Genomic DNA, 13721 nt, shown 5'->3' on the forward strand with positions numbered 1-13721 from the left:
GCCAGGTTCAGCGCAGAGAAACGGTCGTATCTGGAAACGGAGGGGTCACAGTCGGTGACCTCAGATGACATCACAAAGGACTCGCCCGAAAGCTGACTGCGAAGGTCTGTGTGTGGAAGCCTTGAATATTCATTCGTTTTTGCTCTCTCTCTCCTCCTCCCCCCCCACTGTCCATCGCCACGACAGCGATTACTGCGAACTGAACTGAACTTTGCGTCACTTTGAAACTGGTCATTTGCCCCTAGACAATGATAGAGCTTGATTGATCCTGTTATCTGAATTCTGTGTACATGTATGTTTATCATTGCTGAACTGTTGCATTCATTATCCTTTTGATTAGAGTACTGTGTTGCTTGTTTCTTTAATAAAACTTTCTTAGTTCTAGTAATCCAGACTCCAACTGAGTGATCCATTTCTGCTGGTTTGGCAACCCAGTTACGGGGTACGTAACATAAGAATCAACAATTTTTCAATATCTGTTTCACAAAGCTTTGATAACAACCAGACCATGAATGCTGAGATATAAACACAGAAAACCTACAGCACAATACAGGCCCTTCGGCCCACAAAGCTGTGCTGAACATGTCGCTACCTGAAAACTACCTAGGCTTTACCCATAGCCCTCTATTTTTCTAAAATGTAGCCATCCAGGAGTCTCATAAAAGACCCTATTGTTTCCGTCTCCACCACTACTGCTGGCAGCCCATTCCACGCACTCACCATTCTCTGCGTAAAAGTCTTACCCCTGACACCTCCCCTTCCAAGCACCATAAAATTATGCCCTCTCATGCTAGCCATTTCTGCCCTGGGAAAAAGCCTCTGACTATCCACATGATCAATACCTCTCATTATCTTGTACGTCTCTATCAAGTCACCTCTCATCCTCCATCGCTCCAAGGAGAAAAGGCCGAGTTTACTCGACCTATTCTCGTAAGGCATGCTCCCCAATTCAGGCAACATACTTGTAAATCTCCTCTGCTCCCTCTCTATGGTTTCCACATCCTTCCTATAGTGAGGCGACTGGAATTGAGCACAGCACTCCAAGTGGGGTCTGACCAGGGTCCTATATAGCTGCAACATTACCTCTTGGCTCTTAAACTCAATCCCACGATTGATGAAGGCCAATGCACCGTATGTCTTCTTAACTACAGTGTCAACCTACGAAGCAGTTTTGAGTGTCCTATGGACTCGGACCCCAAGATCCCTCTGACGCTCCACACTACCAAGAGTCTTACCATTAATGATATGTTTTGACATCATAGTTAACCTACCATAATGAACCACCTCACACTTATCTGGGTTGAACTCCATCTGCCACTTCTCAGCCCAGTTTTGCATCCTATCAATGTCCCGTTGTAACCTCTGACAGCTCTCCACACTATCCACAATACCCCCAACCTTTGTGTCATCAGCAAATTCACTAACCCATCCCTCCACTTCCTCATTCAGGTCATTTATAAAAATCACAAAGAGTAGGGGTCCCAGAACAGATCCCTGAGACACTCCACTGGTCACCAGCCTACATGCAGAATATGACCTGTCTACAACCACTCTTTGCCTTCTGTGGACAAGCCAGTTCTGGATCCACAAAGCAATGTCCCCTTGGATCCCTGCCTACTTACTTTCTCAATAAGCCTTGCATGGGGTACCTTATCAAATGCCTTGCTGAAATCCATATACACTACATCTACGGCTCTACCTTCAACAATGTGGTTAGTCACATCCTCAAAAAATTCAACCAGGCTCGTAAGGCACGACTTGCCTTTGACAAAGTCATGCTGACTATTCCTAATCATATTATGCCTCTCCAAATGTTCATAAATCCTGCCACTCAGGATCTTCTCCATCAACTTACCAACCACTGAAGTAAGACTCACTGGCCTGTAATTTCCTGGGCTATCTCTACTCCCCTTCTTGAATAAGGAAACAACATCCACAACCCTCCAATCCTCTGGAACCTCTCCTGTCCTCATTGATGATGCAAAGATCATTGCCAGAGGCTCAGCAATCTCCTCCTTCACTTCCCACAGTAGCCTGGGATACATTCCGTTCTGTCCTGGTGACTATCCAACTTGATGCTTTCTAAAAGCTCCAGCACATCATCTTCCTTAATATCTACATGCTCAAGCTTTTCAGTCCACTGCAAGACATCCCTACAATCGCCAAGATCCTTTTCCGTAGTGATTACGGAAGCAAAGTATTCATTAAGTACCTCCGCTATTTCCTCTGGTTCCATACACACTTTTCCACTGTCACAGTTGATTGGTCCTATTCTCCCACATCTTATCCTCTTGCTCTTCACATACTTGCAGAATGCCTTGAGTTTTCCTTAAGCCTGTCTGCCAAGGTTCTCATGGACCCTTCTGGTTCTTCTAATTTCATTCTTAAACTCCTTCCTGCTAGACTTATAATCTTCTGGATTCCTATCATTATCTAGTTTTTTGAACCTTTCGTAAGCTCTTTTTTTCTTCTTGACTAGATTTACAACAGCCTTTGTACACCACAGATCTTGTACCCTTTCCCTGTCTCATTGGAACATACCTACTCAGAACCCCACGCAAATATCTCCTGAACGTTTGCCATATTTCTTCCGTACGTTTCCCTGAGAACATCTGTTCCCAATTTATGCTTCCAAGTTCCTGCCTGATAGCCTCATATTTCCCCTTACTCCAATTAAAAGTTTCCCTAATTTAGGAGATTAGGAACGTCCTCTCAAAACATCCCTGCTTCCAAAAGTTATTTACAGATGGTTGAAGTTGCTGGAATAAATTCCACTTTCTTTGTACGGTTTGCTTTCCTTTCCACATGTTCATCGGTCTTTGTCTGGATATGTATAGTTTTTTGTAAAATTTCATTGCAATTTTTTTTCCTGTAAATGCCTGCAAGAAAATGAATCTCAAAGTAGCATATCCTAAGTACTTTGATAATAAATTTACTTTGAACTTCCCTGATGCAGCTCCACAACAAGAGAAAGCAGGTGACAAGGTGTCAGGGCACAATTAGTGGGAACTCCGACAACTCCCGGTGGCAATGTCTATGCCTAGAATCTGTAATTCACACATCAGCCACTGAAAGCAATATGCATTACCTTTTGATCTAATTTCTCAACTTAACAAAGGAAATACAACAAATTTGTCTTTATTGACTTATCAAATTTAATAAGTTATCCTCTACACAGAGGTAGGTGTATATTGAGAATCCATTGCATCAACTAATTGCCATACTTTGCTTGTATGAAGACAAAGAGTTTTATGGCAACTCTCATATGCCAACTCGACTGCATAAGAAAAACGAAGGTGGAAATATAGAAATGCAATATTTTGTGCTGGGATCTACAATTTGAAATGTCACACTGAGCCTCAACTTCATGAACAGAGCAAGAGAAACATGTGAAAATAATTCAAAAGCAAGTTCTGCTTGACTGATAAACATTGGAGCATTGTGCAGATGATTAGTAAGGATTCCAAAACCCAACCTTTATCAACATTCAGTGCACCAGGAAACAGAGGCAGCAACAGACTACGTTCATGCAGGAAGAACATCCTTAGTTTCTTCTCCCTCCTGCATACATTATTTATTAAGAACCTTGTTGAAATGAACTCCATTTCAAAAGTGGACAAAATCTTACCAGTGCCGGTGCCAGTTGGGTCACCTCCTTGAATCTGGAAAAAAGAAAGATAGTACTAGAAACAACTTGTATTTTGATAGTGCGTTCACTTATACCATAAATTTTCCACAACATTGCTCATTAATGGGGGGAAATCCTGAGATAGCTTTGCAAGACACTTTGTAAATATTGGGCAGTGTGGGAAATGGAAAAAAAAGTAGCTGAGAGAGATTTGAAAGCAGAGTTAATAAAAGTAAGGCATTAATAGAAGTGACCAGCCTGAGAATCTATAGATAGATTTTCCAAAAACAGGAGCAATGGACAGAGGATGTTCAGGAGCAATGAAGAAAGACAGAAGAAACCACGCAATGTGAAGGAATAAAAGGCTTGCTGAAGGGATATCTTGTGATGACTGTTAACTAGAAGCAAGATGACCAAGACATCCAAAATTGAGTATAGAAACCATACCAGTTTGCTGGGGTATGTGGATCCTGTGGTGCTTGCTAAGCATGGGGTGACAGAATAGTTAAAGAAAGGACAAGTTCTTTCCAGGATGAGTTCCAATTTCTTTAGGAGATTCGTTTTTCAGTGCAAACAGATAATGTGGAAATACAGCTGCAATTTCAGCTTGCTGATTCACAAGAAAAAGCTCACAGTTTTCATAAAGGAGCTATTTACTTTGAATCATAAAATTTAACAGCTAAGAAGATGGTCTTTCAAATTCAAGCTTCTGTGCTTACATTCTGAAAAGTGCATTCTAATCCCTTGTACTTCCCGATATCATTTCAATTTTCCCCAATAAGTTATGTTATTTTCTACGCAGTTAACCATTTCCCTATTTTTGTGATGGTTAGAAATGATCAAAGACCCTTACCACCCAGGCCATCACTTTACTCACTGCTGCCATCAGGTAGAAGGTACAAGTGTCTCAGGACTTGCACCACCAGGTTCAAGAACAGCTACCATCCCTCAACCATCAGGTTCTTGGGGAAAAAAAAGGGATAACTACACTCATTCTATTTCTGGTGTTCCCTCAAACGATGGTCTCACTTTAAGGGCTCTTTATCTTGTTATTTCATGCTTTCAATAGTTGTTGTTATTTATTTATATTTGTAATTGCACAGCTTGTTGTTCATTGATCCTGTTTACAGTTACTGTTCTGTAGATTTGCTAAGTATGCCCGCAGGAAAAAGAATCTCAGGGTTGTATATGGTAACATGTATGTACTCTGATAATAAATTTCACTTTGAACTTTCATTAAAAGGAGGCCGAGGTCAGAAAGCCAACTTGGTTGGCAAGATCAATTTGGGCTGAAGGGCCCATTTCTGTACTGATTAACTCTCTGACTCTATGTATAAATATAGTAGAAGGCTGTTGGCAATGGAAAAGTTTTTAGCTTATTGTAAACTTTGAAACTCTGTGAAAGGCAAGTGGTCATCACAAATAGAAGATCTATTTGGGGGCAGGAATGGGACTCTATATTGAGACTAATACCATACATTGCAATTATTGACGATTTGGATGTGATAGATGCAAAGTAAACAAAATTATGGAACCATTTGGGAGGATGCACAACAACCATAAAGGTACACAGGAGCTGGGAATTTACATCAAATAAATAGGACAAAGCAATTGAGTTGGAAGATGAGTGTTTTATCTAATGGCGTTAAAGCAGTACAGTGCAAAGCATCCATGCACAAAGAAATCCAGGCTCATTTATATAATTAATAGTCAATTATTGCACAGAGCAAAGTTGCTGGAGTCATCAATAATAAGTGAAAGGAGTTTCAAAATAGTATGATGAAGCCATTAAAAACTTAAAGGTTTCAGGATTTGTAACAGGAATTGGTTTATTATTAAAACATGTACAAAGATACAGTGGAAAAACTTGCCTTGCATACTGTTCATACAGATCAAATCATTACACAGTGCACTGAGGTAGAACAAGTTAAAACAATAACAGAATGTAGAATAAAGTATGAAAGTGTAGTGAAGGTAAACTATAAGGTGCAAGATCATAACCAAGTAGATTGTGGGGCCAAGAGTCTATCCTATCGTACTAGGAAATCAATAGTTTGATAATGGTGGGGTAGAAGCTGTCCTTGAGCCTGGTAGTATGAACTTTCTGGCTTTTGTATCTTTTGCCTGATGGAAGAGGGGTAAAGAGAGAATGTATGTGGTGGGTGGAGTCTTTGATTATCTGGCTGCTTTACTGAGCTAGTGAGAAGTATAGACAGAGTCCACAGAGGGAAGGCTGGTTTCCATAATGTGCTGAGCTCTCGCCACAATTCTCTGCAGTTTCTTGCAGTCACATGCAGAGCAGTTGCTGTATCAAGCCATTATGTATCCAGACAGGATGTTTTCTATGGTGCACTGAAAAAATGGTAAGAGTCAATAGGGACGTGATAAATTTGTTTAGCTTCCTGAGAAAGTAGAGGGATTGGTGAGCCTTCTTGGTCATGTCAGCTACATGGTTGGATCAGGCTATCAATGATGTTTACTGCTACAAAGCTTTAAGCTCTCAACCTCAATACTGTTGATTTAGGCAGAATGAAGCACACCACCCCTTTTCCTGAAGTCAATACTTTGCTCTTTTGCTTTGTTCACATTGAGGGGAAGGTTGTAGTCATGACATCATGTTACTAAGCTCCCTATCTCCTTCCTTACTCTAGATTGTTATTTGAGATGTGGCCCACTACAATGATATCATCTGCAAATTTGTAGATGGAGTTAGAGCTAGATCTGGACATGCATTCATGAGTGTACAAGTAGAATAGGGGGCAGCAGTGTGGAGAATAATTGTGATGGAGGTGTTGCTGCCTAACCTTACTAATTGTGCTCTGTTGGTCAAGAAGTTGGGGATCCAGTTACAGAGGGAGGTAGCAGGCCAAATAAAAACTAAGTAGAGTGGATTTTGGTTAATTGGGCTATTGGTTAATCGGGGTAGCCACTTATTTATGACAACTGTTAAAGAATAAAATCTAATCGAGAAAATGGCCGGGATTCCCTTACTTTATTTGGGATACGATGCTGCTTAATTGGGGCAGACGACAGCTGCCAAACAGTTTCTAACTAGCGTCACTCATGTGCACTTGTGTGACTGTTAGGCACTACACCATACTTAGAGAAATCAGTTTTTTAATAGCATCACATTCGTGTTTGTGTTCAAAAAGCAGAGATTTTTGTCACTGATAGTTGGTGAGTAACAAACAGTAAGACAAGTAAGAACAGTTTTGTTCACTGTGATTTTAAGCATTCAGGCTTGGAGATGCCAGAAACAGCCAGGTGTGAAAATGAAATTATTTCACTGGTTTCTTGTTACTAACTTGTTGAATACTACTTCAGCAAGTTAGAAATGATGAAGAATTTGAAGGTATCGACAATAGTTTTGAATGCTACAATGAAAATGAAGATTTGGAGGATGTAATCGTCGACATCATTGTACTAGATGCACTAGGTTACTGCATTAGATGTTTGCGCAGATTTTGTTCACTTACAGTCAAAAGGACACAAAGTGGATGAATTCTTCCATCAATAAGTATTAGAAACTAATAGACTGTTTTACAGTACTATAAAACAGTTTATTAGTTTCTGATACTTATTTCTAATATGTATTTCTTTAAATACATAATAAGTTGCTCTGTTTGCCTTTTTTTTGTACACCTTTTTAAGGATTTCCACGAAATTCAGCTAATTGGGACAGTTCTTTAATGGAGCCAAAATATACAGGTGTCAATGTGTCACAATTAACCAGAATGTACTGCAAAATGTACAACACTCAGATAGTTTAAAACTCTTAAAAACTTCTGCACTATTTCCAGTCTTTGTATCTTTACATGGTGATGGCTATCGAGTTTACCAACTAGGTGCAAGAGAATGCAAACTACAACACAATCTTTAAAACATGCCAGATAATTTGGGCGAATTTTCAACAGAAAAGTTGCCCTCCGGGTTCAGAGATTCATCTCAGGCTAGCATCTCTGACTAGTAAAGCAAAATTGTTACAGAAACTGCAATCAAGAATCTTTCTACATCTGAGTGCGACTGTATTCCTGAGTCTTCAACCAGGACTCTCAAGGCTGACAGTAGTGAAAACCGAGAGGAAGCTACTGACACAATGAGAGAAATCTTGAATGCTGCCAAAGATGGAGGACCATTATTGCTGCTCTAAATACCAGTGCTGAAACTGGCAGTAAGCAAGTTTCAATAGAGAAACATGTGCTTAGAAAAAAATATGACAAAGGCTATCAAAATTATGCACATCCAATTACACAGATCATTTCAATTGGACACTGGAGGAAAATTTAGAAGTTAAAAATACAGGAACTGTTAGGCAAAAATTTATGCTCTATGTTAACTCACTGAATTCTGCAAAACAATGGATATGGTGAATGCAGTTGAAGACAAGATGAACACTTCAAATTTTAACTTATCTATTGTGACAATTCAGTAGTCATAGTGTGTGAACTTGTAGCTTTATTGATTGTACTTTAACGACTGATAGGTGGTGGAGGATTAGATATTCAACATTTGGCATTGTCAAGCCAGAAAAAAAGATATTGCAAGATATTCAGCATGGATATGTCAGGGATCAAGAGCATAGGAGAGCTGTGTAGCAATACTGATCTGATGTCAATGTAATAATGGATGGTTCAAAGCCCAGGAACAGAAAGCAAGTTTTTACCTTTCTAGATGTTATTAAAAATTAAAATACTGATAGAGTTAGAGGAGCCAATTTGCGGCAGCACATATCAGAGACATTCAAAACTAGTTAGTGGGGACCATAATTATTCTAGTATGAACTTTTAAGTTGAAATAAATAGCAACTAATATGACGTAGTTCTTGATGCAAAACATTTCTAACCCAGCTTTGAATAAAGGGATACTGAACCTCTGTGTGGACAATAAAGTAAAGCAAAAGGTGAGCATTTAATTGGGGGAGAACCTAGGTAATATTATTCAATAAAATATTACACCTATTTGGAACAGGCAAAGAAAGATTCAAGCTGAAACTGTCCAACTATTATGTTGTTTATATAACAAGATGGGATAGATCAGCTGGGCAGGAAACTAAATCTGGTTATGAAAACATTTGATAATCAATGGTGGATTTTCACAGCTCCAGACATAAATCCAAGACAGGTAGAGTATAGTTAGTAACCAGGCAGTGAAGACATTGAAGAGCACAAGGGCAGAGTGGCAAAGAACAATTCTTGGCAAGCAGTAAAATAGGAACAAGGAATCATGGTCATAATGATCATGGGCAAAATTTCATGGAGGCAGAAGGCTGAGATACTGAATAAGTACCCCATAACTGGCTTCATAAAAGAAATTGAACAGTGGAAGAAATAGGAGATAGGATTATAATGGATAGAAGAGAGGTGGCAAATAGTTTGACATTCAAAATTTTAAAGCTATCCAAGAACTCAGGAAGCTCAGGTGGAAATAGTTAACCTGTCCGACTATGATTAGTCTATTTATATTTCTTCATTATTTATATGGTAATAAGTGTACCTATTTAAAATTGAAATAGCATGTACGATTCAAACACCAAGAAATTATAATAAAATGTTTAATTGCTGTAGTTGCTATGTCCTGTATTTGTGTTGCCCAATAAAATGCAATCGTGCTCATGAGGGATTCAACATTTAGATTACGTGACAGCAATTGAAAAGATTATCCATTACAGGCTAATACTTGTATCATGTGTTAACGATTTGTTATAACTTGACAGATTGACCCAAAGAATTAGATAGAAATGCCATGTATCTTTTCATAGATTGCCATAAGGTATTATTTTCTCTCTCCCACGGAGTTGGGAGATGGATTGTCCAACTTAACAACTGCAATATACTGCATCATAATCACATTTGATGAGAGCTATGCTCTGAACCTAGTGAGTGAAATAATTCAGCAGAATATTTTTGCTTCAAGTTCAATACTAATAACTATTCTCTATTATTTCATACACATCACTGAAATTTATATTTAAAGACAGAGCAACGTGTTACCCTAGTGTTATTCAACAATGCTTTATAATTTAAATTACAGTCTTAAGTACAGTTATTAATAATATATTAGTGTATGTCTAAGGCAGGAATTGTCACTTGGGTGTACTGTGAAACAGGAAAGATTCAGACAGCGGAAGTTAGGAGGCTGAGAAATCTAAGGCTACCAGGAATGGTAGTCTTAGCCTTCTCAGCCACTTTGCTCTTTCTGTCTGAAAGTTGAAAAGATTAGAAATCCATTTTAAAAATATTTAATGAAATTGAATGGCTAAAAATAAGCAATAAAATTCAAAAACTGGATTTAAAAAAATGAGATGTTGATAGATAAGTTAAATGACAGTTTAATATTCTAATGAACTTATTAATATGCAACTGGTCAATCCAAACTATGTGATTTTGCAGTCATCGGGGAAAAAAGGGAAAATGCCAAGAACCTACAGATTACTGAAAGGTTAAAAATTCTTTAATTTTGTTTTTAGGTTAGCGTTTTTGAAGCATACAAAATAATGTGGCCATTAGGATACGCACAGGAGCAATGACAGCTGCTGCTCACCACAAGGATACCTGCTCACACAATTCTCATTGTGCTCTGGAGATCCGTTTACCAACATTGTTTGCTGTTGGGCATTAGTAATGCTGGCATGGCCATATCTAAAGATTTAATGCCCTGTATCACAGTGTAACAATTTCAACTAAACTACAATACAGGTGAGATGTAGATAATACTCCATATGCCTTGGTATCAATTTGTTTAAATGTGGTAATTTAAATGAAACACTTTTTAAATGCATGTGATATGCTACCAATTCAAGTGCAAGTTACCGTATAGTTAACTGAGCAAAACTGCAAGTAGTTTTATAGGACGCAATTGTGCTTCTCAGGAAATAAGGCTAGTGAGCACCAAATACACTTGCAGACCTTTGAATAATTTTGTAGGAAGTCATCAAGGGGCAGCTACCTCAGTGCTTATCAAAAAATCTGTTTCATGGAATTTAAAACAAAGATCAGTACAGAATTTATTTCATTTTAAAGCTGTAAATGAACACCCACACCTTTTAAATAAGAGCAATAGGATTACATAATTACATATAAAAATATTTATATATTATATTCATAGCTACCTATGCTTAATAACATTTTAGGATTTTATTTGAGCTAAAAAGTGTCATATATGAGTTGAAGCTCAGTAAATGTAATACATTTCAAAAGACTATGACATAAACTGCCACAGTGGGTTGAAAGCTTAAGCGCTCTTAGGAAATTCCTAATGCAAAATGGATTTTATAGATGAACTCTATCAAAATGTAAAAATTGGCCTGTTTTTTTTCTTTTACTGACATCAGTAAATCCTAGAACATCAAGTTTGTATCTTGAATTTCCACCTTTAATTGGTGTGAACTGCAAGTATCATAGCACAGGACGGATTTCAAAAGCATTAAGCAATAGACTCACCATGAAGTTCCGTATAGATCTGTGAAATTTTGTTCCATCATAATATCCCTTTTTGCACAATTTGATGAAATTTTCGCATGTCTTTGGGGTCTATGAAATTCAAACAGAGAAAAGACAATTATATTTTCCTGTATTAATTTTACCCGTATCCACCAACTGCAGAATTTTATTTTTATTTGTAGTACTTTGGTAAGTGGATATTTGAATAATCAGGAATCTAATTATGGAATTTTTTGCAGTTTAGTTCAGCATAGAATAAGAGGTGACATGTACAAATCAGTTCCTGTTATGAAGTAATCTAACTTTGTGCAAGATCTACATAAAACTCTTGGCTAACTCGGTAGCAGTGATCTTTATCCTATATTTGCTACTGAGTCCTGGAGTATCTGCCACAGGAACATCAAGTTATTGCAAAGATATCACCAATGTTGCCTCCGCAAAATCTTCAAAATTCTCTAGAAAGATTAGTCAGTCTCTTGTCCCAGGCCAACATCCACAAAAAATGTTTTTAAAACAACAAGAATACACATTGTTCTTGAGCTATTTGCGGCTATTCAATAAAAATGCTGAAAGTATACACATTCTTAAGAAATGGGGAATAAATAAATGGCAGTACCTAGTTCAGCTTTCTTGTTTCTTTCACCAAAGTAAATTCAGTTGATGAGAATGTCTTGGCTATTGTGTAGTAATTATTGAATTAATGAGCCATTAACATTTTGAAATTATCCCTTCTTTAATCCTCTCCTGCCCATTACCTTCTTCTGGTGCCCCTCCTCCTTCCCTTTCTCCCATGGTTCACTATTTTCTCCTCTCAGATTCCTCCTTCTTCAACTCCCTACTTCCCACTGCATCCACCCCTCCCCCACCTTTCCCCTCACCTGGCTTTACCTATCACCTTCTAGATGGTACTGCAAGCCACATTCTTATTATGGCTTCTTCCCCCTTCCATTCCAGTCCTGATGAAGGCACTCGAGCTGAAACGTCAACTCTTTAATCCTTTCCATAGATGCTGAGGAACCTGCTGAGTTCTTCCACCATTTTGTGTGTTACTCTGGATGTCCATTATTTGCAGAATGTCTTATGTTTAAATTGTTGAAAATTTAAAATCCTTACTAATTCAGATCTCCTGCTGCTTCAAAAACAGGATACGTCCTTTTGGCTTAAGAGGAACGGGATCTATATGTGAGTAATGCAATATTATTCTTCACTCTGCTCAGGAACCAGGGCTTCAATGGATAGCTGAATGGATCGAGGAACACTACCAGAAAGAAATATGATTTGGCACAGGCTGTAAGCGACTGCTGCTGTGACTTAGTCAGCATGCAATATTATTAGCACATGGATATGAATGCTTTGGAAAATTCTATTTAAATAAAAACAGAGCCAAGAAACCAAGCAGTAACTGCTATGGAAATATATAAAAGCTATTACAGCATTTTCATGGAAAACATGCAGCTCTATCAAAATTACTGCTGTTCAGAAATTGTACATCTTTAATCTATTATTAAGCATTCGTGCTCAAGGTAGGATTGCTTCACTGATTTATTTCCATCGACAAGATTTTCAAAAACAGTTTCATATACCATGTGATTAATAACAGGTTATTGACCACATATATGAAACATGGATTTTTCACTGTCAAATCATTGTATGATATTTGTGTCATGTCATTTTCCAGCTACTGAACTGGGTCATTCTCAAAATCACAAACAGAGTAGTTAGTTAATGGCCTATTAGCTCATCATATCTGCCCTTTGATCAATCTTATTAGTGTGATAGTCATTCTCTTCCCCTAAAACTCTGCATTTTCTTCTTTTAGCTTTCCAGTTCAATTTTGATCATTGTTACTGGGCCAGCTATTACTAATTTTCAGATCTGCATTCGAGTTTCAACATAGTTTTTCCTCATGTTATCTATATGCACTCAGTGTATATCATCTGTACCTAATAAAGTGGTCACTGAGGGTATTTTCTTGGTTTTCTGTTGGTGTAGCCCATCCAATTCAAGGTTCAACATGTTGTGTGTTCAGACATGCTCTTCTGCACACTCTGTCAGCTTGAATCAGTCTGGCCATTTTCCTGACCTCTCTCATTAATAAGGTGTTTTTACCCACAGAACGGCCGCTCACTGGATGTTTTTTGTTTTTCACAGCATTCTCTGTAAATGGTAGAGACTTGTGGGTGACAATCTCAGATGAGCAGTTTCTAAGAAACTCAGCCATCGTTATGCCTGGATCATATTTCTTCCCCATTCTGATGTTTGGCCTGAAGAATGACTGAACCTCTTGACCATGCCTGCATGCTTTTATGCATTGGGCATACAATAAATCTAAATATATAAGCTAGCTTACGTATTTCTATTTATTGTGTTTTTAATTGTTTTCGTGTTCCTTATCTTACTGTGTATTTTTTGTGATGCTTCGGATCCAGATTAACAATTATTTCATTCTCCTTTACATTTGTGTACTGGAAATTACATTAAACAATATTAAATCTTGAGTTACTACTACATGATTGACTGGTTGGATATTTGCATTAATGAGCAGGTGTACAGGTGTACTGAATAAAGAGGTGCTGAGTAGATTTTGGCTCACTGCCTTAAACTTTTGTCTTCTGACAACCAACCTTTTTGCCACTGAAACTGTACTGTTTAAC

The 13721-nt window shown here is 38.0% G+C and overlaps 1 protein-coding gene across 3 annotated transcripts in view; it reads right to left on the reverse strand.

Moving 5' to 3' along the window:
- ppil2 (peptidylprolyl isomerase (cyclophilin)-like 2) overlaps positions 1 to 13721 on the reverse strand; it is a 352242-nt gene that overhangs the window by 175315 nt on the left and 163206 nt on the right. For all 3 annotated transcript variants that reach the window (XM_072245362.1, XM_072245369.1, XM_072245376.1), the window contains 2 exons: positions 11068 to 11157; positions 3629 to 3662 (listed from right to left, as the gene is read on the reverse strand). In XM_072245362.1, coding sequence (XP_072101463.1) covers positions 3629 to 3662; positions 11068 to 11157 — 124 coding nt within the window. The remainder of the gene's footprint in view (positions 1 to 3628; positions 3663 to 11067; positions 11158 to 13721) is intronic.

The sequence above is a fragment of the Mobula birostris genome, chromosome 2, assembly GCF_030028105.1.
Source record: "Mobula birostris isolate sMobBir1 chromosome 2, sMobBir1.hap1, whole genome shotgun sequence".
Taxonomy (NCBI): domain Eukaryota; kingdom Metazoa; phylum Chordata; class Chondrichthyes; order Myliobatiformes; family Myliobatidae; genus Mobula; species Mobula birostris.